At 43.8% G+C, this 25,157-nt stretch overlaps 1 protein-coding gene across 1 annotated transcript in view; it reads left to right on the top strand.

Moving 5' to 3' along the window:
* The window catches only part of DDB1 (damage specific DNA binding protein 1), a 28,591-nt gene extending 6,031 nt beyond the window's left edge, over positions 1-22,560 (top strand). Inside the window, exons 6-27 of the mRNA XM_063093566.1 lie at positions 879-976; positions 1,714-1,872; positions 2,479-2,562; positions 3,154-3,270; positions 3,829-3,931; positions 7,231-7,306; positions 7,404-7,512; positions 9,359-9,537; positions 9,639-9,802; positions 9,880-9,987; positions 10,149-10,356; positions 11,162-11,257; positions 11,363-11,474; positions 12,401-12,524; positions 12,863-13,027; positions 13,935-14,029; positions 18,520-18,690; positions 19,075-19,184; positions 19,480-19,649; positions 19,872-19,974; positions 20,968-21,091; positions 21,699-22,560. Of these exons, the coding sequence (XP_062949636.1) occupies positions 879-976; positions 1,714-1,872; positions 2,479-2,562; positions 3,154-3,270; positions 3,829-3,931; positions 7,231-7,306; positions 7,404-7,512; positions 9,359-9,537; positions 9,639-9,802; positions 9,880-9,987; positions 10,149-10,356; positions 11,162-11,257; positions 11,363-11,474; positions 12,401-12,524; positions 12,863-13,027; positions 13,935-14,029; positions 18,520-18,690; positions 19,075-19,184; positions 19,480-19,649; positions 19,872-19,974; positions 20,968-21,091; positions 21,699-21,782 (2,759 nt within the window). The 3' untranslated portion in view covers positions 21,783-22,560. The remainder of the gene's footprint in view (positions 1-878; positions 977-1,713; positions 1,873-2,478; positions 2,563-3,153; positions 3,271-3,828; positions 3,932-7,230; positions 7,307-7,403; positions 7,513-9,358; positions 9,538-9,638; positions 9,803-9,879; positions 9,988-10,148; positions 10,357-11,161; positions 11,258-11,362; positions 11,475-12,400; positions 12,525-12,862; positions 13,028-13,934; positions 14,030-18,519; positions 18,691-19,074; positions 19,185-19,479; positions 19,650-19,871; positions 19,975-20,967; positions 21,092-21,698) is intronic.
* The last annotated feature ends 2,597 nt before the right edge of the window (positions 22,561-25,157 follow it).

Below are 25,157 nucleotides of genomic sequence, written 5' to 3'. Positions count from 1 at the left end.
TGTTCCCTTCCTCACCACCTCTGCCTTTTGTTTCAGGGCTCAGTGCTGTCAGCCTGTGCATTGTTTACCACTCCCTGTGTCTCCTCTCTCTAAGTGGGCTTTCTTTGGCTTTTTCCATTTCTATCTTTTAAATTTTCAGTTTTTTACTCTTCCCCCTAAAAGTACAACTTTCCTTTCACTTGGGGTGGAGGGATTGACTATAAAACACTGAGACTGATTTACAGAGTGGCAAATGGAAATGAGTCTCATTACTTTCTTGCTAGGCATAACATTAAAAAACTGAAAGGGACCTAGAGAGCTTACATATCTGACTTCTTCATTTCATAGATGCAGAAACAGGGCCAGAGTGACTTCCCGTGCCTGTACAAAACTGACAAAGGCTGGGCTACAATCCAGGACTCTTCATTCATTATCCTATACTCTTTCCCCAATATCATGTTGTCTGTCTCACCCAGTAGAGAAGTTTTAAAATTCTTAAGAGAAAATTAGCTCCTCTAAATAGTGGCCCTGATAATGGAGTAAATTAAAGAACGAGAGTGGACACAAGGGAAAAAAATGTAAAAGCTTTTAGTTAGAAAGGATCAGAAGTTTAGGAGAGAAAATGGGGACAACGCACATGGAAGAGCATTGAGAAGACTCCCCACTCAGGAGCGAGAGTGGCAATAAAAATATTACCAGGACTAGATAACAGCTAGTCTAAAATTTCTAAGACAGGAATCTCAAAAAAGCTATTATGTTCCCTGGGCTTTGATGTCCTTTTTAAAATAATGATTACCTTAAAGTGTGCCTCAGGGTTAACTAGACCAGTACCCTTGCTGCTCCTGTTTTGTCAGGTCCAAAGTGCTTAACATTCTAATGCTGCTGACTTTCTCCTGCAGTCCCAGAGCCCTTTGGAGGGGCCATCATCATTGGACAGGAATCAATCACCTATCACAATGGCGACAAATACCTGGCGATTGCACCTCCTATCATCAAGGTGAGCAGCATTCTTTTACTTTTTTCTTCCTTCCATCTTTTCTTTCTTCTCACCCTGTTCCTCCCTTTCTCTCCATTTGTCAAAAGAAGATTCAGAGATGTCTGTCACACTGTTCACTATGCACATAAGATATTGTGTTGATCACCGGGAGTACAGAGAGAGATTGGCCTGGTTTTCTTACATAGCGCTTGCTTGCTAGCTAAGAGAAATAATGATCAAAATAGGTCCACCCTTTCCATGGACTTGTGCAAAATTTAAGAAGCAAAAAGTTCTATTGAATGCAATGTTCTTAGGGCTCAAGTCAATATAAAGTAATATGATGAATTATATAGACTTTAAAAAAATTAGTCATAAAAGTTTCAAGTTATAAAAATTAAGCCCTAAAAGTTTAATTTTACTTTGTTTTTGAGGATAAAGAATGAAATCTGTGGTAGCATTCATAGTCCAGTAAATGCTTATAGTTGCTTTATATTATATTCTTTATAATATATTCTATATATTTCTATATAAATAGTGTAGAATAATAAACTATGAGTAAACATTTAAGATGTATTGATTGCACCCCTCAGAAAATTATCTTCAAAATAAGAAGCTCTTCATTTCCTATTACACATGTTAGCTGAGGGGATTCCTTGCTGGTAAAATGGCTGGATTTGGTAAAGAGAGTGGTCTGTCAGGGTTTGCTTTCCAGTTGTGTTATACACTAAATCTCTAATGACTGTTTGTTCCCTTGGCAGCAAAGCACAATTGTATGTCACAATCGGGTGGACCCTAATGGTTCGAGGTATCTGCTGGGAGACATGGAAGGACGGCTCTTCATGCTGCTTTTAGAGAAGGAGGAACAGATGGATGGTACCGTCACCCTCAAGGATCTCCGTGTGGAACTCCTTGGAGAGGTAGGGCTTGTCCCTGTTCCTCTGCCACATTCTCCTAGGTGTCTAGTGACCCCAGATGTGTGGTCCCACTCCTCGACTGTGGGAATTATACTACTTAACACCTAACAACAAACTGTCAGTCCTGCTGTGGAAGTTGATTTTTGAATGAGTTTGATGTTGGAAAATCTCACAGGCTGCTGCATGCTACTGTAAGCATAAAAAGAAAGGGAAATAAGATGGGCTACAATCTGGAATTAAAGATTAATCTAATGTTGATATTTAATTCTAGAAGAGGTTCCCAAAATGTTTAATACTTACACAATGAATTTTAGAGGTTTCTAATTTTGTGCATACTGGAGCTGTTGGGATTAAAATTATTGTTTGGAACAGGCACCTGCAAGATAAATTATAGATTTTTCTGAGTATAGGGATGTGATAAATAAAGAATAACAAACTTCAGAGATTTAGGACTAAATCTTTGCTTAGTGTGACCTGGGGAGGTGAAATGGAGAATTGTTTCCTGTAGTTGAGAGTTTTCTCAGCAGATGTCTGAGAGGTGGGTAAGACAATGTCTGGATCTCACATGGAGTCTATTCCAATTTCTTTCATTCACTGACTTTCTTCCAGACCTCTATTGCTGAATGCCTGACGTACCTCGATAATGGTGTTGTGTTTGTTGGGTCTCGCCTGGGTGACTCCCAGCTTGTGAAGGTGAGAAAGACAATTTCTTCTTTCTGGTTTCTTTTCACTGTCCTCACTATTTCTTCATCAAGCTTCCCTTGTGTTTGGTGCCTCTCAGAATTTCTCCTGTTTATTCACATCTCTACTATCCTGCTTTCTACTTGGTTAATTTGACATCCTACCTCTGACTAACTCTTTGTCCTAATGGTTCATTGAGCAAATGTGCCAGGCAAGATGCTAGGTGCTGTGGATACAATGATAAACAAGACCCAGCTCCTACCCTCAAATAGGTCATAGCCTAATGTAATGGATCCCCTGTAGAATACAAGAATTTGGACCTTCTCTGCAGAAAAATTCATGCAAACATTTTACATTAATTTCCAAAAATTCATTGCTTCTCTGAAATTAATCTGTAGGACTCCAGGTTAGAAATCCCTGGCTGTTTAGTGGATCACCTATAGGACAACCAAATTCCTTAGTCAACAATACCCTTCTAGAAGCATCCATTGGAGCACAAGAGGGCAGATCTAGGAGGATTGAGAGTTTCTTTCAGATAATAACCATTTCTGTAGGGTGGGTCTGATAGGGCATTCTAGGACTAACAGTGTTCTTTCTTCTTAGCTCAACGTTGACAGCAATGAACAAGGCTCTTATGTGGTGGCCATGGAAACCTTTACCAATTTAGGACCCATTGTGGATATGTGTGTGGTGGACCTGGAGAGGCAGGGGCAGGGGCAGGTAAGGGGTCATCCTGGAAATGAATAGTTGGTGTGCCCACTCAAACTGTGTCCTCCTAGCTTTGCTTATCTAGAGTGGGAAGTGTGCACTGAAGATATGTTTAAGGGCCTCACTCACTAATCCCAATGATACAGGATAGCTACCATTTATTGAGTTCCTATCTTGGCCTGCCAGGGACTTTATATACATTATCCATAACCCCTCAGAAATGAGGAGACTTAGGGCTGAGAAAGATTAACTTGTCCAAGGTCATCTAATTAATAAATGGCAGGTGTGTCTGACACTGGCTCCTGTGCTCTTTCTAGTAAGCTATGTTCTAAGGATCTAAGCAAGCTTGCTGAGAGTGGTAGGAGCTTTTTGTTTCTTGGACTAGGATACCTGTTCGCTCAGTAAATTTAAGAGACTTTGGAGATCAACCTCTGTTGAGTCTGTATCCTTAAACCTGGCTCTGCAGTAAGGACCCTTGAATTTAGGTATAGTTTGTTTACTTTCTGGGCATCATTATGATTGCCCCAGTCTCCTGAGGGGGTTATTTAGAAACCTTTTCTCTATTTGCAGCTGGTCACTTGCTCTGGGGCTTTTAAGGAAGGTTCCTTGCGGATCATTCGGAATGGAATTGGAATCCACGAACATGCCAGCATTGACTTACCAGGCATCAAAGGTAGCCTTTCAGTGGACGTAGGATGCAGATCTTATTTGAGTGACATTGGCTTCTTTACATGTCGCGAAGGCATTTTGGTAGGAGCTAGAGGAAAGAAGATCGAATGAAGAGTAAAAAAAGTCATAGTGACAGATCAAGTGGTAGAAGCTTAAACATATTTAAAAGTACAAAAATAAACTTTATTTTATTTTGGTGGCTGGCCCGTATGGGGATCCAAACCCTTGACCTTGGTGTTATCAACACCCATGCTCTAACCAACTGAGGTAACTGGCCAGCCCTCAAGTAAACTTTTTTAAGACAGAATACTATTGATTAAAATCGAGTAGAAGGGCCGGCCCGTGGCTCACTTGGGAGAGTGTGGTGCTGACAACACCAAGTCAAGGGTTAAGATCCCCTTACTGGTCATCTTTTAAATAAAAATAAAATAAAATAAAATCGAGTAGAGGAGTTGGGGTGAGAAAGATTACAAGTTAAATTTAGTGTTGTTTATATAAGGGAACTGATAGAATCCATAAGGACGGGACTAGGGATACCATATAAAGGTATAAGTATAAATGTAACTTTTAGAACAAAAATAACAAATTATCTTAAATCGCAGTAGAATTATAATAAAAAAAAAATCAGAGAAAGGCTACATAGTGGTAGACTTTTACAATTTATAAATAGCAGACATAACCTAAAACAGTATGAAAGAATTGATATCAAACATATCTGTTATATCAGTGAAATGTAAATGGACTGCCATCACATAGGGGATTAAAAAAATGTAAATGGGCTAAACTCACCTATTATGAAGAAAAGGTGAATTTGTATACATTATCAGATTGAATTTTAAAGCAAAATCAACTCAAGGTTGTGTACAGGAAGCACATCTTTAAAAACTAATTCAGAATATAAAAAAAATTTTTAAATGCGGTAAGGTGAAATAGAGGTATATGAAATCAGGAAGGAAGAGATCATATAACTGCAGAACCCAAGAGAATCCACTGAAAAGCTACTACAGACAATAAGAATTCATTAAGATAGCAGGATATAAAATTAATGTACTGAAATTGATAGCTTTCATGTAAACAGTCAATTAGAAGGTGTAGTAGAGGAAAAGAGACAAGTTACAGCAGCAGCAGAATGATAAGATACCAAGGAATACATTTAACCAGAAATGTGCAAAACCTATACAAGGAAAACTTTAAAATACTCCAAAAGGATTAAAAAAATAGATTGATCAAATGAAAAAGACATACTAAGGTGTACAAATCAACATTATAAAGCTGTTTTCTCTTTGACTTATTTTTATATTTAATGTATCTCAATAGAAATATCTATAGATTTTTTTCTTTGACCTACACAAGTCCAAATGGAAAAAGGAAGAAGCAGGAGTAGTCAGGAAAACTTAAAAAAGCAATGAGGTGTGGGACTAGTCCTACTAGATACTTTTTTTTTTTTTTTTTTTTTTTTTAAAGATGACCGGTAAGGGGATCTTAACCCTTGACTTGGTGTTGTGAGCACCACGCTCAGCCAGTGAGCGAACCCGGGGCCTTGGTGTTATCAGCACCGCACTCTCCCGAGTGAGCCACGGGCCGGCCCGCTACTAGATACTAAAACATACTATTAAACCTTAGTATTTAAAAGTGTAGTGTCAGTGCACTACAAAGTCTCACGGGCAGATTAAAAAGCCTAGAAATAGACACAATTTCATGTGAAATTTAGTATTTGATAGTGGTGGCATCTCAACTCATTTAGATAAAGGTGGGATTTATAAATAAATGGTGTTGGGATAACTGACAGTCATTTGGGAAAATATAAGTTTGGATCCATACTACCCAATGTATACCTTGCTTGAATCTAAAAGGATCAAATATTTAATGTAAAAGATGAAGCCATACAAAAGCTAAAATAAAAAGTTAGTGAATTCCTTTCTAATTTTGGAGTGAGGAAGGTCTTTTATTTATTTATTTATTTATTTATTCATTCATTCATTCATTCATTCATTCGTTTACCGCAGCTGGCTGGTAAGGGGGTCCGAACCTGTGACCTTGGTGTTATAAGGCTGTGCTCTAACCAACAGAGCTAACTGGCCAGCCAGATCTTTTAAACTATTATTCAAAGTACAGAAGCCAAAAAGAAAGATTGATAAATTTGACTACATAAAAATAAAACACTTCTGCATAGCAAAAACAGAGCAAAACACTATTAGCCAAGTGAGAAGAAAGGACAAACTACATAAAAATATTTGTAATTCATCTTATGGACAAAGGCTCAATCTCCCTTATTTATAAAAAATTTCTAGAAAGAAGATCACCAAATGTCCTGTCCCCAAATTGACAAAGGATGTGAGTGGACAGGTAATGGGCCTTGCTTATAAGAGAAATGCAGATCACAGTAAACAGCAATACTGTCCTTTACCAGCTGACCAAAGTACAAAAGTTGACAACACTTGTTAGTGAGGCTATGAGGAAATAAACATGCTCATGTACCCTCCATAGAAGGGAATTTGGCATAATTATTAGAAGTTGCATTTAGTGATTTATCTAGCAATCACAGTTTTGATAATCTATCCCATAGAACTTCTTATGTATAAAATGACATTAATACAAGTTTATTCATTGTGGTATCGTATGTTATAGCAAAATACTGAACAAGGGTACATTAGTGGGGACTTGTTGATGAACTGGTACATCCACACAAATACTGTGCAGGTACAGAAAATGAGAAAACACTATGTTCTGATAAGGATGCCAACTTATATTAAGTGAAAAAGCAAGGTGCAGAACAGTGTAAGATAAGCTATTTTATATTTGTATTTGCTTGTAGTACAGTGTTTACCCTGTTTACCTTAATTAAAAAAAACAAATTAGAAGAATAAAAGGAAACTGTTATTGATTACTTATTTGGAGGTGGGTTGGAGGGAGAGGTGTGGGAATAAGACTTCTCTGTGTACTTTTTTAAAAATAAATTTTGACTTTGAATCATGGATATGTATTATCCAATCCAAAACCAAAATAAAAATGTAAAATATCAGGCTGAAAACAGGTCTTAAAATATCTTTTTCAGAGTCTTTTTTTGCAGCTGGCCGGTATGGGGAACCGAACCTTTGACCTTGGTGTTATAAGGCTGCACTCTAACCAGCTGAGCTCACTGGCTAGCCCCCTGTTTCAGAGTCTTAAAGTCAGGAAGGTGCAAGGAGGGGATTTCAGCTCAGGAATTGAAATCCTCCCATGCTGTCAGGCTGCCCTTTTCTTAGATGTGGAAGCTGAGTGTTGGTCTGTGGCATGCATCTTAATCCTTGGTCCTTGTTGCAGGCTTATGGCCACTGCGGTCTGACCCTAACCGTGAGACTGATGACACTTTGGTGCTTTCTTTTGTGGGCCAGACAAGGTGAGGATGGGTCTGGTGCCAGCTCAGGTGCTGGTGTGAAGGTCGCGAGGCGGGGAAGCTGGTTCCAGACTGACCCAGGCTTTCCATTCTGCTGCAGAGTTCTCATGTTGAATGGAGAGGAGGTGGAAGAAACGGAGCTGATGGGTTTTGTGGACGATCAGCAGACTTTCTTCTGTGGTAATGTGGCTCATCAACAGCTTATCCAGGTAATAACTGAGAAATGGACAGACTTTACCATGTACTTAAATTTGACCTAGAGTGTGGTACAGAGAACCACTGGATTTTAAAAGTCTTTTTTTTTTTTTTTTTTAAAGATGACCAGTAAGGGGATCTTCTTCACCCTTGGCTTGGTGTTGTCTGCACCACACTCAGCCAGTGAGCCTACAGGCCATCTGTATATAGGATCCGAACCCGTGGCCTTGGTGTTATCAGCACTGCACTCTCCTGAGTGAGCCACAGGGCTGGCCCTAAAACAGTCAATTTTTGTGGCTCTAAAAGTCATGTAGAAATTCTAGGAAAAAAAAAATTTGCCTGATAACCTACTACTCAGAGATCGCAGCTGTTAACTTTGGAATTATTCCTTTTAGCTTCATTTTTCCTCTGCAAATACATTTGGGGGGATATGTATATGGTATTAATTCACATTCTCTTTTGTAGACTGGGACCATAATATATATATATAATTGTGGATCCTGTTTTAGCACTAATTTTATCATGTCTTCTGAGATACTCAATTTTTAATCCCCTCGTAATAGCGATCTATGGTTATTTGTAAAAATTTGGAATATACTGAAAAGCACAAAGAAAGAAAAAAAAGTCCTAATGCTACTATCCATATATGACTGTTGGCAGCCCTTTTTACATATTAATTATAAACAGAGCTGTTCCTCTGTTCCGATCCTTATTTTAAATCTATGTGTGATACAGGGACAGATAGCCTTTTGGTGTTTGTCATCTGTGAGAGCCTGATTTCTTTCTTTCTTTCTTTCTTTCTTTTTTTTTTTTTTTAATTAAAACCGAAACCGTGGCCTTGGTGTTATCAGCACCGCACTCTCCCGAGTGAGCCACGGGCCGGCCCTGAGAGCCTGATTTCTGAGAACCCTCCCACTCCCCAGCAATCTTTTTAAGATTTGGAGTGACACTAATGTCCTTCTATTTTTGCTCACCCTCCTTATCTTCTGAGCTGTTCTCCACTCTGTGGCCAGAGTCAGTGTCTTGCCAGTGGTGGGTAGGGCACTCGAGTGCCTGAGGATTAATAAACTGTCTCCATCTTTTTATTTACCTGGTCTTCCTTTTAGCCATCTGGCAGTGGTAGATTGGTAAAAACCGGAGGGAAAGTTCTGTCGGTTTGTGGACCAAGTGTGGGACGTGCCCAGATACTGAGTCATTGCTTTGTCAGTGTTATCTTACTGTTGGCCTGAAGACTGGCACCAGCTCACCTATCTATTATTAAAGAGCTTTCATCCTTAAATATAAACTCAATCATGATAGGTAAGATGAATCAATAGATTACAGTGTCATCGACCTGCTTTTTGTTTTATTTCAGTGATAAAATAAGTTTAAAAAACATTTCAGTACAATTTTGTAGCCTTTACTGAGGAATTTTAAATAATCTTTATGGCTCATGCACAGTAAAGAGCTTGGATATTTTAGAGATCTGATTTTGGGATTGAGAAAAACTCCTAGACTGGTGGGCATTAGGTTTTAATCCATTGTTACCTTTCTACAGGATGCAGTTTGTGTTACCCAACAAGCAAGCCTCAGTTAGAATGAAATAGGCCTTTTGTAGGCTAAGTGTTCTGGGCATACTTAAAGTAGGCTAGGCTAAGCTATGATGTTTGGTAGATTAGGTGTATTAAATGCATTTTTTGACTTATGGTATTGCCAACTCGTAATGGGTTTATGAGAATGTAACCCCAACTCAAGGAGCATCTGTATATGGCAGATTCTATAGCTTATTCTTAGGGCTTTAATAGGGCAGCATTTATCACTTTCCCACTCCTGTATAGATTCCCTGCAGGTGCTTGGAGATATCTGCTCTTTTTTCTCTAGATCACTTCAGCATCTGTGAGGTTGGTCTCTCAAGAACCCAAAGCTCTGGTCAGTGAATGGAAGGAGCCTCAGGGCAAGAACATCAGTGTGGCCTCCTGCAATAGCAGCCAGGTGGTGGTAGCTGTGGGAAGGGCCCTCTACTACCTTCAGATCCATCCTCAGGAGCTCCGACAGATCAGGTATGTGTGTGTGTGTTTCTGTCTGCTTTTGTTCCTCTCCTGTCTTCTGGGATTTCTTTGATCCTTGGATTTCTTCCTACGCCATATTCCTTTTTGTTCAGCCACACAGAGATGGAACATGAAGTGGCCTGCTTGGACATCACCCCATTAGGGGACAGCAATGGACTGTCACCTCTTTGTGCCATTGGCCTCTGGACAGACATCTCAGCCCGTATCTTGAAGCTGCCCTCTTTTGAGCTACTGCACAAGGAGATGCTGGGTGGAGGTAGGTATCACTCAGGGACCTGGGCTGGGATCAAAGTCAGAATGTGGCACAAGTACTTAATGTTCTCCTTTCCACAGAAATCATTCCTCGCTCCATCCTGATGACCACCTTTGAGAGTAGCCACTACCTCCTTTGTGCCTTGGGAGATGGGGCACTTTTCTACTTTGGGCTCAACATTGAGACAGGTGAGAATAGCACTTTGAGTGAGGGGCCCTTTCAAAAATAGAGAGTATTAGAGTTGCCCAGAGTTCTTAGCCTCAGGGTGCTGCTTTTGAACCTTCACGATCCAGCTCTTTGTCCTGTTTCCTTTCCTTCCGTCTTTCTCCTGATGCCATTTTTTCTGTAGGCTTGTTGAGCGACCGTAAGAAGGTGACTTTGGGCACCCAGCCCACGGTATTAAGGACTTTCCGTTCTCTTTCTACCACCAACGTCTTTGCTTGCTCTGACCGCCCCACTGTCATCTACAGCAGCAACCACAAATTGGTCTTCTCCAATGTCAACCTCAAGGAAGTGAACTACATGTGTCCCCTCAACTCAGATGGCTATCCTGACAGGTGAGCCTCTTTTTCTTTCTTCAGCCGGAGCCATTGATTGAGGGCATCATGATGTTTTCTACAAACCGCTCCCCCACAAGCTTTTTCCCAATGTCAAAGTCAGTATATAGCTGAGATGGGAAGTGCACAGCAGAGCATCTTAGATCTGGCTCCCTCTTAGAAACACTTGGAAAGCTTTTAAAAACATATTGATTCTCCCCAAATTCTGATTCAGTATTGTTGAGCTCTATGATTTGTATTTTCAGAAAACTTCTAGGTGATTCAGATGATTAGTCAGGTTTCAGAACTCTTGATTTAAAGATCATTATTTCCTTAGAGCAGAGATTCTCAAAGGGTGGCCCCGACCAGGAGCAATAGGAACTTGTTAGAAATACAAATTCTCAGGCCCCACTTGAGACCCACAGCATCAGAAACTCTGGGGGTGCGGCCCAGCAGTCTGTATTTTAACAATAACAACTCCCACTGATTGTGATGCACACAGTAGTTTGAGAATCCCTGTTGTAGACAGTGGTAGGAGTATTTTGATTCTTAACCTTGGCTGTACATTAGCATTTAAGGGAAAGATTTTAAAAATCTCAGCCTAGGCCCATCCAGACCAATTAAATCAGAATATCTTGTGGGTAGAACCAGGTATTAGAGTTGTTTAAGTCTTCCCAGGTGGTTTTTAGCACAGAGTCAAGGTTGAGAACCACTGTCCTGGAGTAAGCTGGTGTAATTCTGCCTTGTTTTTCTTCCCCTTACGGAGTTGCTTCGTAGAATCCTTTCCTTGGGTCTACTCAATTTAAACCCAGACCCTTCTTTCCAGCCTGGCACTGGCCAACAACAGCACCCTCACCATTGGCACTATCGACGAGATCCAGAAACTGCACATTCGCACAGTTCCCCTCTACGAGTCTCCCAGGTGAGGGCAAGTGTAGGAAAGTTGCAGAGGGTGGTGAGCTGGGAGTTGGGAGAGGTGCTTCCAATTTTTTTCTGAGTGCACTGTTGTTCCATACTTGTTCTGCAGGAAGATCTGCTATCAGGAAGTGTCTCAGTGCTTCGGGGTCCTCTCCAACCGCATCGAAGTCCAAGACACAAGCGGAGGCACAACTGCTCTGAGGCCCAGTGCCAGCACCCAGGTGAGTGCAGTGGACAAAGAAAGATGGCATTAGAGTAGGGGCTAGTGAGCTTTCTGTAAAGGGTCAAATAGTAGATATTTTTAGCTTTGTAGGCCATATAGTTTCAGTCACAGCTACCCAAATTTGCCTTTGTAGTCCAAAAGCAGCCACAGAGAACAGGTGGACATGGCTGGGTTCCAATAAAACTTTATTTACATGATTTCTACTTGGTGGCCTTGGAGCATGAATAATTCTTTTTCTCTCATCAGTTTAGGAAGATTGTAGGGTATGTGTAATTGGGGGCAGTGTAGTATAATAGGTAAGAGCATAGGATTTGGAGGCTGACAGAACTGGCTTCAAGGTTTATTGCTAGCTGTGTGACCTTGGGCAAGTCTAAATTTCGGTTTTCACATCTATAAAATGAGGGTAGTAACAGGACAATATAGAGTTGCATATATCAGCTTAGTGGAGATATTAGCTGATCCTTTTCTTCCACGTATTCTCTGCCTTTCCTGCTCCCAACATCTGTGATAAGACATCCTCCCTCAGTCCAGAGTAGAAGGTCTTTACATTTTTCTTTTTATTTGAAGTGCTCCCCTACTCTTCCCATGAGAATGGTGGGGTCTGCCACTTTATTAGGTTACCTGAGTTCCTCTTTAGCTTTGCTTGATTGACTGTTTTAATTGTCTTTAATGACCCTTACATTCTTGTGGTGTTTTGGACTGATGTGTCAGTTGCATACATGTAAACCGGCTCCTTGTCCTCAGTTCCTGTGTCTTCTCTGAGGCACTCAGACTTCACACTCCACTGAAGCTGCCAGCCATCAGCGTTCTTCTCCTTGTTCAGACGCAGCCTCTGAGCCCTGATCTGACTGATCCCCTCACACGGAAGTTCCAAGCACCTGTTCTGCTTTTGAGAGGGATGATGTGCGTTCTCTCTCTTCTCAGGCCCTGTCCAGCAGCGTCAGCTCCAGTAAGCTGTTTTCCAGCAGCACAGCTCCTCACGAGACCTCCTTCGGAGAAGAGGTGGAGGTGCACAATCTCCTTATCATTGACCAGCATACCTTCGAAGGTGCAGATGAGCTCTTTCCATCATTTTAACCAATGTTCTCCCTAAACGAGGCTGTTTTGGGCTCTGGTACGTTCCAAAGTCTGACAGATAGTGTGGTGGACCATTCTAGGAGAAGAAATGAGGTGGGGTGGGACCTCTGTGAGTTGGCAGTGAGTCCAGGGTGTTGAGCATCCTCTCCTTAGCATAGGCTGATGGGGGCAGACAATCTGAGGAGACAGGGACAGGAGGAGGCACATGCTGTATCACCATCTAAGCTGCTGGCCCAAGTACCGGATTACATGTGCAGGAGATGCAGATGAGGTTTGAGCAGCCAGTCATCTCTGTTTCTCTCCATCTAGTGCTCCATGCTCACCAGTTTCTGCAGAATGAGTATGCCCTCAGCCTGGTCTCCTGCAAGTTGGGCAAAGACCCCAACACGTACTTCATTGTGGGCACGGCCATGGTGTATCCAGAAGAGGCAGAGCCTAAGCAGGGTCGCATTGTGGTCTTTCAGTATTCGGATGGTGAGTGGGTATAGTCTCCAGCCTCTGAAGGGTATGAAATGCTGGGAAAATAAGCAGACTGTATGAAGTTTCAGAGCCTCGGTTAAGCAGTAGAAGAACTTGGATTAATTGCTCTGAAGAGACATTCTGTTCCTTCTCAAGTTATTGATCATCTGGGTTTTGGGCACAAATAAAATCCAGTTTGTGTTTCTTCCTTTTCCACTCTTTGAAAAGCAGAAAAAAGCAGGGAGAGGTGAACGATGGAATCTAGTGGCCAAAATAAGAGTCAAGAATCCTAGATTTGTTTTCTACTTGGTTGAAAGGCATTTAGGTGGTCTTTCCAGCTTCAGCACTTTGTGTTTATTTCTCTATGTCTTTTTTTATTTTCTCTATGTCATTATTCCTACCCAAAATGGTTCTAAAGACTGCTTATCAGCCCGGAAATCTCAGATCAGATGGCCAAGATGGAATTTGGTCTCCATCTTGAGAGAGAGATCTGGAGTTTCAGGGTGGGAGGCAGATACTAGATGCTATCTGGAGTCACTGCACATTACCTTAGGGCTCATACTTTAGGTTGTGGTTAACCCCAATATGTAGTGACTCTGTGCTTCTTGCTTTTCAGATGATTGGTTTCTATGGGCAGGAATTAGAGTCAGGGGCCGGCCCGTAGCTCACTCGGGAGAGTGTGGTGCTGATAACACCAAAGCCATGGGTTCGGATCCCATATAGGGATGGCCAGTTAGCTCATTGTATGAGCGTGGTGCTAACAACACCAAGTCAAGGGTTAAGATCCCCTTACCAGTCATCTTTTAAAAGAAAAAAAAAAAAAAAAAAGAATTAGTGTCAGGGGGACAACCAGAGGATTGTTTTGATTAGGTAAAGTGTGGGCTCGTAAAAGAGACTCAAGAATGTCTTTCTCCCTCCCCAGGAAAACTACAGACTGTGGCTGAAAAGGAAGTGAAAGGGGCCGTGTACTCTATGGTGGAATTTAACGGGAAGCTGTTAGCCAGCATCAATAGCACGGTGAGGCCCGTACCCCTTGGTGTTCTGTTTTAGGTTGCACACCATGTCTATAGAACATGTTTCCCTTCTCTTTCCTGGGGCTGCATGTATGTCAGAGTCAAAGAATAACAAAGTGGAGGGTATGGAGGATGGAGCTTTAAGCTGGGAGTCTGGGGAGCTGAGGTTGAACCAGGCATTGGACTTGGTTATGTGAATCCCCATGTGTCAGATCCTGAGTGCTGTGGGAATTGATAAGGGTGAGAGCTATGGTCCCTGCACTCAGGGTGTTCAGTGTCACAAGAATATTTCATCTGTGTGGAACAAAATGAACTCAAAACAAAAAAGAAAAAGACCAAAATGAGCCAAATCATATAATCCTAAATACATCCCTGAGATACTTACTAGTCCTGTAAAATATTCTACTTCTCTTTTGCCGTGACCTCACCTCTTCCCTTGCAAAATTTTTCTTCAGCTTTATTGAGGCATAATTGACAAAAATTATATATATTTTAGTTGTACCACTTGATGTTTTGGTAAAAAGAATTTTAAGTATAAGTTTCATGGTCACATACATTTGGAAAATGATGTATCCTGGATTCCCCCCTGGATTGACATAGTACATAATAGTGTATTAAAGGTGCTAAGACTGAGAGTAAAGAAACATTACTTACATATTTTAAATTGAGGGTTCTAGTCGTTTGTTCCTTCAGAAAATATTAATTGAGCACTTGCTGTATGCCGGACACTGTTTTGGTAGTTGGGATGTGGGGTAGTAAACAGAGTGGATAAAGAGCTGCCCTTTTGGAGCTCATGAGCAAATGAAGTCAATATATATAGCACGTGAGACAGTGAGAGCTGAAAGGTGCATGGGGCTGCAGGAGTGCCAGGACGGACAGGAGACGGAGGGAATTGCTGTTCCACATCAGATGGTTAGGAGGGTCTTGTGGATACAGTGACATTTGGGACAGGTTCCTAAAGGAAGAGAGGGAGGATCCCTGCCTGCATCTGGGGAAGACCAGTGCAAGGGAGAGCAGGCCATGTGTCTGGGGGCAGTGGGAGCTGATGGGGCAGTGAGCTGATGGGGCAGTGGGAGATGTTCAGGCAGCCACGGCCAGAACATATGGAGCCTGTTAGGCTGTTCAGGGATGTTGAGTTTTACTCTGAGGGTGAAGGAAACCTCTGGAAGGTTTGAGCAAGGGTTTGAATGTGATTGAACCTGTATTTTGAAAAGATCTTTTTGCTTCCTTGGAAAGGCTGTGGGGTAGCAGGGGTCGAAGCAGTGAGATCAGTTAGGAGGCTCTTGTGATAGCTGGTGCTGGCACCAGGTTGGTGACGGAGGAGCGGATGAAGAGTAGTCAGGCTTTGCGTTGATTGTGAAGGTAGGACTGAGTGAGGGGCTTTGGTGATGGACTGAAGATGAGGTGTGAGAGGTGGGAAAATCAAGGGTCAAGGGTTTTTTGGCCCAAGCAACAGGAAGGATGGGGTTGCCATTTACTGATACAGGGGTGATTGTGAGTGGAGCATGTTTGGAGGGGAAACTAGAGGTTTGGCTTTGGACATACTAAGTTTCAGTGGTTAATCAAGTGGAGAAGTCAACTTGGTAACTAGATTAGAGAGGTATGGAATCCAGGGAAGAGGTAGGCTGGAGATGTCAGCATGGCAGTTATTAGGTGGCATCAAAAGCTGAGTCTGGAGGAGGTCACTAGGATCACCCATCTACTGAGAGTAGATAGAGAAGGGATCTGAAGACAGCCCTGGGGCTGTCCAGCATTTAAAAGTTGGAGGGATAAGGAAGACCCAGCCAAACAGAAAGGGTGACTAGTGAAGCAGTAGGAGAACGGAGAGAACAGTTCAGGAAGCCATGGAAAGAAAGCATTTCAAGCAGGAGGGCGTTGGTAAACTGCAAGTGCTGCTGGTAGGTCAGGTGCCATAAGGATTAAGAATTGATCATTGGTTTTAGCAACATGGAACTCAGTGGTGACCTTGACCAGAGCTCTTTGGTTGAGTGGTTGGGATGGAAACCTGATTGAAATGGGTTCGGCTGAGAGTAGTAGGAGAGGGCAGCTGGAATAGGAAACCCCTTCGAGGAGTTTTGCAGTAAAGGAGAGAGTATTGGGGGCAGTGACTAGAGGGAGATGTCGGCATGAGAGTGTTTTGTTTTTAACTTTTCCTGCTGGGAAATACTGCTGCACATTCCTGTGCTGATGGGAATGATCCATTAGAAAGAATTGCCTGGAGCCATGTTCTTGAATAGGCAGAAGGGAGGTGAGAACTCGCACACAGTGTTGGTCTGAGATGGCAGAGAAGGGAACGGATGATGGAACCTTGTGGAAACGTTTTTTTGTTGTGACCATCTTCTCTGTGAACAGCTGAGAAGGAAGACGGAAGAAGGCAGAGAAGCAGTTTGAAGTGAGTGAAAAAAGTGTGTATTCACCGTTTCAGGACCAGAAGCATGAATGGGCCAGGAAAATGCACAATTGCTGAGAGCGTTAAGAGCCCTGTTCAGTTAGAGGTCCTGAAATTAAAATGTGTCCAGTCATCCTGGTTGGTTGTTTTTCCTTTTCTATAATTGAAGTTGAGAATTTAATGCAAAGTCGGGTTTTGTCAGGTGAGTGTGATAAAGGGAGAGAGGAGCAAGGGAGTTGAGAAATCTGTAAGACAGTGATTATGGTGATGGACTCTGGGCCTCTGAGAACATGTGACACTGACAACACAAGATTCTGGTGGAGGTATGGTTATTTTTAATGACAGGCTTTAATGGGTGATTATAAGAATGGACAAGACGAGTAGGAAAGAGGGGGTTGGAAAAGGTAAGAGATCAGGGCATTGGAACAACCTTCTCTGTGAATACTAAGGTCACCAAGAATTACAGGAGCATTGTATGGAAGAGAGTGATGGGGTGGGGGTTAAGGTGACTGCTTCAAGGGGAGATAGTGGTAGTAGAGTCTGGTGGTGTGAACTTCAAAACTGGGGTGTTTAGGGAGGGGGAGGGACAAGCCTGAAAGAACAGGCAAGGAGGAGCATGGAAGACTGTTCAGAGGGAGACAAAAGAGCCAAGTTGAGAGGGTTACAGAGCCCTTATGAAAGAGCGGTGTATCAGAGTGGGACGGCGAAGGGACTGGCCAGAGAAGAGGTTGCCCATGGTGAATGATGTGTATTTCAGAGGGTACTGTGAACAGGTACAGGAATTGGGAGGGGTGGGATGCAAGGGCAGATTAGGAAAGGTCTGGTCTGTTGTTGGCCAATAGAAATACTATACAAGCCACGTATACAATTTTAAATTTTCTAGTAGCCTCATTAATGTAAAAAGAAGTAAAATTAATTTTAATAATGCATTTAATTTAACCCAGTATATCTAAAATATTGCCATTTCAACATGTAACCAATATAAAAACAATGAGATTTTTACATTTTTTTCATACTAAGTCTTCAAAATCTGGTGTGTATTTTATACTCACAGCACATCTCAACTTGGACTAGACACAATTCAGGTGTTTCATAGCCACATGTGGCTAGTGGCTATCATATTGGATAATGGAGGTCTAGAACCTTTCAGGAAGAGAGTGGGAGCCTTGGGCTTTTGATGGCATCTGACCTTGGTCTTAACTGTCTCTGTGGCAGATGGTGATAGGGATGTTGAGAGTGTGGAGAGGGAGGGGCGGGGGGGGGAAAGGAATGCATGGAGCTTTAAGGCCCCTTCGTCACTCTCACTGTTGGAGGTGTGAGGCCCAGCAAGGTGGGGCTTACCCGAAGATGGGGTGCTTTGGAGGCACCCTAGGCCCTGCTGATGGAGGTGTGGTAGCCATTGTAATTATTACAAATGACTCTTGGAGTACACACGTGTGGAGCTAGGGTTCTTTGGACACACCTTAAGAAATCATGGCAAACATCTTTGTCCTTTGGGAGGTGTGGTTGTAACTGAAGAAGCATTGCAATAGAGAAGGAAAGAAGCAGGGCTCCTTTTTCCCTCTTAGGAGGTGGTGGGGGTGGCCATAGAGTCTAGTTCTTTTGCTTCCTTCAGGTATTTGACAATGTTTCTGGTGGACTTTTCCATTCAGTTTTCTCCACCCATTGGGTTCACATCAAAAAAGCTCCAGGGAAAAATGAGTTTTGAGGAGGGTTCAGAAAAGGTGGCTTGTTGGGAGGTGATCTTGTTCCTTTCTATCAGGAAGTTGGAGATGGATTTTCTCTTTCCAGAGACATTCTGTAGGTCAGCTACCATACTTCAGTCACAGGAAGACCATCTGTTGTCACATCCGTAGTACATGGACTCATTCTTTTATGTAAAGGGTAACTTTGTATTCCTACTTGGATGTGCTATTTTCATGTTTTGTAAATAGGTAAAACTGAAATAAAAAATGTTCATGCCAGTGCCACATGAAACCGTGTCCCATCCCACCTTGCACTTTGGGAAGTGGTGCTGCAGATGGAGGAGTGAGGAGAGAGGGGGGACAGTGGCTCCAAGGGTACTCGGGCCCCCTAGGCTGAGAGAAGCAACGTGCCCTTTGCAGGTGCGGCTCTATGAGTGGACCACAGAGAAGGAGCTCCGCACTGAGTGTAATCACTACAACAACATCATGGCCCTCTACCTGAAGACCAAGGGCGACTTCATCCTGGTGGGCGACCTCATGCGCTCAGTGCTGCTGCTCGCTTACAAGCCCATGGAAGGAAACTTTGAAGAGGTAGTGGGCGGGGGGCATGGGGAATAGACTTCTTGCTTAAGCCATGGCCCCTGTCAGTATTTCTCTGGTGGTGAAGGATGATGAAGCCCAGTGGGTGCAGAAATGTTTTCCCTGGAGCATACATTTTGTATCGATTAAGTATTTTTAGAGACCCCGGAGCTGAACTCTGAGTAGGCTTCATCTCTGGGCTATGGCAACCAGATAGGCTGTGTTGGCTAGAGATTTGGGGGGAAAATCTCTTGAGGGTGACAGTTGTTAAAACACAGGGCTACATCTGCTACAGGGTAGGGTCTTGGCTCCTGATTAAAAGAAAGACAAATCCCAGAACTGGATTCCATGCAAACTACTGACTGTATTTTCTTGTTGCACCTCATCTGTTTTAAGATTGCTCGAGATTTTAATCCCAACTGGATGAGTGCTGTGGAAATCTTGGATGATGACAATTTCTTGGGTGCTGAAAATGCCTTTAACTTGTTTGTGTGTCAGAAGGATAGGTGAGTGACCTGTTATGGGAATGGTGGGGAGGGGCTCGAGCCCTGGGTTTATGGTGGATGAGAACTTTGGGTTCTGGATCAGGTTCAGGTGCACCTCTTCACAGAGGAAAGATTTCTTCATGAGAGAATCAAAGGCCACATAAATCTGCCTGTTGAAACTGGCTCCCCTCCCATGGGGTGTGTGGGCTCCTCAGGGAAGCTCAGCACAGGGTGTCCACTGCACGTGGTCCTGTGCCGGGGCCTCATGGTGGAAACGTGGAGGTTTGTGTTGTGACTTTCTCATGCTGCCTTTCAGTGCCGCCACCACTGATGAGGAACGGCAGCACCTTCAAGAGGTTGGTCTCTTCCACCTGGGCGAATTTGTCAACGTCTTTTGTCATGGCTCTCTGGTCATGCAGAATCTGGGCGAGACTTCCACCCCCACACAGGGCTCAGTGCTCTTCGGCACAGTCAACGGCATGATTGGTAAGGTTAATCCCTGCAAAGCACACTCCTACACAGGCTTCCTTCCTGAGGGGGCCATTTTGATGGATGAGGGCAAGCAGTGGGACGAAACCTAGGTGTTCATTAGAGGAGGCTGCAGCCAGCTTGTCCCTCCTCATGGTGCTTGCCTGGGCTGCCCTTGGTAGCATCCTTGTTGTGGGCTCCTGTGCTCTCTGCAGCTCACAGCTCCCTTCCCTTCTTCAGGGCTAGTGACTTCACTGTCAGAGAGCTGGTACAACCTCCTGTTGGACATGCAGAATCGACTCAATAAAGTCATCAAAAGTGTGGGCAAGATCGAGCACTCCTTATATCCTTTCCAGAGCTATCCCCTTATTGGGAGGCACAGCCTGGCACATGCAGAGAGCCATATTACTAACCCTGAACTGCTTCTGGAAATGGCTGTCCATTTCCAGAATGTCTTGACTGGGTTCCTGTATGAAACAGTTTTGATTTTTTTTAAAAAACTTTTTCAAGTGTGGAAAATTTTAAATACAATAGTAGAGAGAGAACAGTATAATGAATCCCCATGTGATTATCACCCAGCTTCAACTGGTCCATCTTGGAAATGTACGTTTATGTTCCTGAAATATGTTTGCCTCTGGCCTTGCTGGTGTTGCACGTTCTGTCAGGGATCTTGTTGGGGGCAGCAGTGTCTGAGACTAGAGAGACCAGAAGAAGAACAGGGGGGAAGAAAAGCTGAAAACTCCAGAAGCTCAAGCAGTAGCCACCCTGGGACACAAAGAATCCAAGTACCATTGTAAGTTTGTTTATTATGGGAGATAGAGTCTTCCCCGGGCAGGAGGTAGGAGGAGCTCCTGCTTGTGCATCTGGCCCACTTCCAGCCAGGGAGGACGCAGATGGGCTGAGGTCTTGGTTTTGCTAACCAGCAGGACTTTTGGCAGCCCCTTGTCTTGTGAGCCTTAGTTGACTCACCCTTGCAGCTCTGGGGCTAGAGCTAGACGAGTGGTTCTTAGCAGGTGTGGAATCAGATTCCCCTAGAGCGCTGTCAGAAACCTCCACACAGGTCCAGGCTTTACACTCACAGACCCCGATTTGTATTTTGAAAAACATTATTTTGGAGATTACCTTGATTAAGAAACACTGGATTAGGTAAATGATTTTACATTTCTTTCAATTTCAAAAATGTCCAAAGCGCAATGTGATTTTTAGCTGAAACCTCCATTTCCTATTTTAATCCCAATGCTCACTCTCGTCTATCTATGGTCTTGCTCAGAAGCGGGGATGACTGAGAGTAGGGGTGTTTCCATATGAGCACACATTCCTTAACCCACCTGTCCACCTGGAGATCCTTCCACACTGAGCGGAAGACAGAACCGGCCACAGGCTTCATTGATGGCGACTTGATTGAGAGTTTCCTGGATATCAGCCGCCCCAAAATGCAGGAGGTTGTAGCAAACCTACAGGTGAGCTGTTTGCAGCCCTGGGCCAATTAAACAAGTCTACTGCAGGTTGGGGCATGCCAGAAGACTGTCAGAGCTGTGGGCACCTCTCCTTGGTTCCAAGGTGCCAATGGCCCTTTATGGCCCTTTATAGTCCTTACTGTGAGGGAAGGTTGAGTCTGAGGGAAAGGATATGTTGTTGAGGGGCTTGTGGGTGCCCACCAGGTACCAGGCTTTGTACTAGGAACCTTACCTGTGTTAACCTCTGTCCTTTTGCAACGAGGACACATTTGGATGTGTCTGGAATCTCTGGCAAGACCCAAACATGGGAGGCAGGGTTAGGATCCTGCAGGGAGGAGAAATTTCTACATTTCTGGAGTTTGGGATATTGCTTCTGGGGGACATCCTTGAAGAGAGAGAAATGTACTTCAGGTGGTAGCCCACAAGCTAGCTTTGCCCCAGCAGACCTTGCTGACCTGTGCCCACAAGGGGGAGGTATGGGTTTCTGGTGAGTCCTTCCTCCCTGCTGAGGCAGTGATGGAGCCTTGTCACTCCATCCATGTGAGTGCTGCTTCCCCAGCTGAGGAAGAGTGCCCTCTTGACCCTCACAGCCCTGTCCCTCTTCTTACAGTACGATGATGGCAGCGGTATGAAGCGAGAGGCCACTGCAGACGACCTGATCAAGGTTGTGGAGGAACTAACTCGGATCCATTAGCCAAAGGCGGGGGGTCCCCTTTCCTGACCCTCCCTCAGGCTCTGCCCTCCTGCCCTCCCCCTCCTCTCGCACCACTGTTTTCTTGGCCATGGGAGGTCTTCCCTAAGCCAGCTGCCCCCAAGGCCACAGTTTACCTGTGTGTAAGTGGGGCTTTCTTAGAACTAAAACCAGTTCACTAGAGACTTGGGAATGGGCTGAAGGTGAAATATGTTCTCCCTGGATTTTTACCAGTCTCACATGATTCCAGCCATCACCTTGGACCACCAAGCCTTGATGGGTGTGGCCAGTTGTCCTTCCAGGGAGGGATTTTTGCAGCTCTTTGGCTGGAAGGAAGTTCTCTGTGTGTGTGTGACTCTCTTCACACTCATGCATTGTCTTCTACTATCTTTTTATTTAGTTGGGGGTGTGGGGAGGCTGCCAGTAGGGTTTTATTGTCTTTGAAGTGAGAGCTTCCTTTTGTTCTGTTGCATCTGAGAGCAGTGAGTCTGGAGGCCTGACCACCAGGTCAGGGCTGCCTGAGTATAAAACCTGGAGATGGTAGATGATCCCCAGGCCACAGCCCTATTGTCTCTGGGAACGGCCTCCTTCAGAGAGAAGGAGGTAGGGGGATGTGAATTGGTTGTTAGATTCTGAGTTTTACCAAATAAAGTAGAATCTAAGAAGGAGGATATATTTGTTCTGCTTTTCTTTTTCCTGCCCAGCTATCCAGCATCTCAGGTATACTATGCTGCAAACTTAGGCAGCAAACCCCTCGTTGACAGCTGCTGTCATCACTTGTCCTTCCTGTTAGAACAAGTTATTTCAATTAGAAGACATCTATACCTCTCCTTTGTCCTGTGATTCTTTTTGGTGGGATCCCAAGTATGATGGGTGTCAGGTTGTGGAAATTTAGTGGTCTTTGTGGTGGCCTTGCACTCGAGAGTCACTATTTGATTTTCAGTTGCCTCTGCTAGTGACCTGCTAGTCCTGGGGATTGCTTGGGCTGCCTTTCCTGGCTTAATGTTACAGCCAGCTGTGTGTGCGGCGCCCCAGGCACTGCTCCTCAGCCACCAAGTAGCTCCTCATGCACCTCCCAACTTTCTGTTGCCATATGCCCTTTGGATTTTCATTATATTCCTGTGGTCTAACCAAGTGAGCCTTTGGTGTATGGTTTGAAAACAGGAGTAGGGCACATTTGGGCTTCACCCTTTCTGTCCAGCAAACAAGGCCTGTCTTCTTTCAGCTCAGCGGGTCATTGTCTGGGCCCACATTTCTACCAGTGATCCAGTGGGAATAAAGGCTGTTCTGTCCCAACAGTGCAGTAGGGTTGGTCCTAGGCTTATTTGGCTGGCTCCTTTAAGAACAGCCTTTGATACAGTGTCAGGAAAATTGTGGTTTCAAGTTCAAACTGTGGTTGTGAGAGATTCTAGCATAAAAGGGAAAGAGCAAGGACTCATCCCTGCTTTGGGGGTCTTCTGGAATAAGTTTCCTTCCCTGGAGTCATTCTTTGGGTTTTATTGCCCTTCTTTTCCTCTTGCTCTCCTGGGATTTCTGAGGATGGGGGGATAAGGGTCTTAAGAGAAAAAGTAATCAGCATCTCAAAAACCACATTTTGAACTTGAAACTCAACACTGTGATTTGAATTCTCAAAAGTCATGGTTTGAATTTGAAAAAGTCCTGCCCCCATGCCAGAGACCAGCTTTAATGAGGCAGGCAAGGAACAGTCTCCAGATTGTGATTATTTTTAAAACTTAATCCTAGATGGGAGGATAGGTGCCAAGATCAGAAAGACAGAAGTGGTGGGATTATTATTCTAATGCTCTTTAGTGGTCTGACCTGCAGCCACTGAGATCTGCTACATTGAGTGGAAGGTTATTATCACTAGCTTCAGTCTTGGATTTGGAAGCTGTGGAGTCCTTGCAATGTTTTACTGGTTTTTGTTACTACAATCTTGGGTATATTCACTTGGGACTGAATTCCAGCAACCCTTTGGAACTGAGACTCTGCTGCCACACTCCCAAATCCCCTCTGAGAAACCATTAATCATGTCTCGGGGGTGAAAGGTTGTCTTTGGAGCCTTGCTACAGCCAGCTGGAACGCTTAGGTGCTGATGAGCTAGCCTCACTCCAGGCCTCTGCACGAATGGACCTTTGGGAGAATAATAGAAACACTGACTCATCACATGACTATTTGGAACGGTCACAAGCCAGAGGCCATCATTCTTCAGCCAACAACAACTTGGATCCTCCACCCTCAGTGGAGGGTCCCTTTTACTGAGAAGCCACAGGCCATGGAAGTGGGGAAGAAACACTGAAGAACTTCAATTAGGGCATATGCCCAAACTAGTCCTTGAAGATGAACAATATTAAGTTAGAGACTCTCAGAGTACAGACTTTGACCTGAGAAGCTTGGAGGTCAAAAAAAACCCAAAAAGAAAACAGCAAAAAGTGAACTAAAGGAGCAAACTTGATATAAAGAGAAAGCCATAAGATTAAAGAAACCATGGTGAAATGAAAGAAATGCCAGGGGCAGGTTAGAAAGTTGTTTGGAGATTCACTAATAACACCAAGGTCACCGTGCTGGCCAGCCACCCCCAAAAGAGGGATTTAATACCTAAGTATCCTGAATTCCTCCTTAGGGTAGATGTGCATTGTCTTTAAGCACAAAGTTGCATCTCAGCTATTCCAGCTGATTGACCAATATGGAGCAAACCCTGCCAGAGAATGAGTTTTACAGGGTGAGGGGGCTGGGCTCCATAAAGTAGTAGAGTTAAGAATAGAGGTAGCTGAGGTGGGCTGGAGTGTGGGAGAAAGAAGATGGCATGAGATATGACAGCCGTGTGAGAGGAAACTTGTGAAAGTAAATGTGTTGAGAATACTGTGAGCAGTTCCTAGGCCAGGAAGAAGGAGTACCTGTTTGACACCGAGGGGTGATCTGGTGGCAGTGGATGTTTGAGGAAAGGAGGAAAGATGCCCTAGGATTCTGAGGGTTTAGTACTCAGAACAAACATAATACAGAAGTTGCCTTCCTCTTACTATATGGAATATTTTGGCAACCAACTTGCTGAGAATTTGTTGTTTAGAAGATGGGTCAAAACTAACAAGGTGAGATACAGGCCTAAATGTGAACATCTGCTAAAACAGCCACACAATGTCAGGTCGGGAGATCAGTTTAGCTGCTCGATTTTACTCCCAGCGCCACACTCTCCTGAGTGCGCTATGGGGTCGGCCCTAGCTGCTCGTTTTTAAAAACAACAAATCACAACAAAAAACACCTGAGGTTTCCCTTTACTGCAAACTGTGTCATGAACAGCATCATGGGGTTGCCAAAAAAGCCACATTAGTAAAAGTCTGGTGTCTGTAGGAAGGAGGCAAGAGTCCCAGCTGCTGTCGGCAC

The sequence above is a fragment of the Cynocephalus volans genome, chromosome 4 (assembly GCF_027409185.1).
Source record: "Cynocephalus volans isolate mCynVol1 chromosome 4, mCynVol1.pri, whole genome shotgun sequence".
Lineage (NCBI taxonomy): Eukaryota > Metazoa > Chordata > Mammalia > Dermoptera > Cynocephalidae > Cynocephalus > Cynocephalus volans.
The sequence above is the reverse complement of the archived record's forward strand: the minus strand, read 5'-3'. Positions and strand labels throughout refer to the sequence as shown.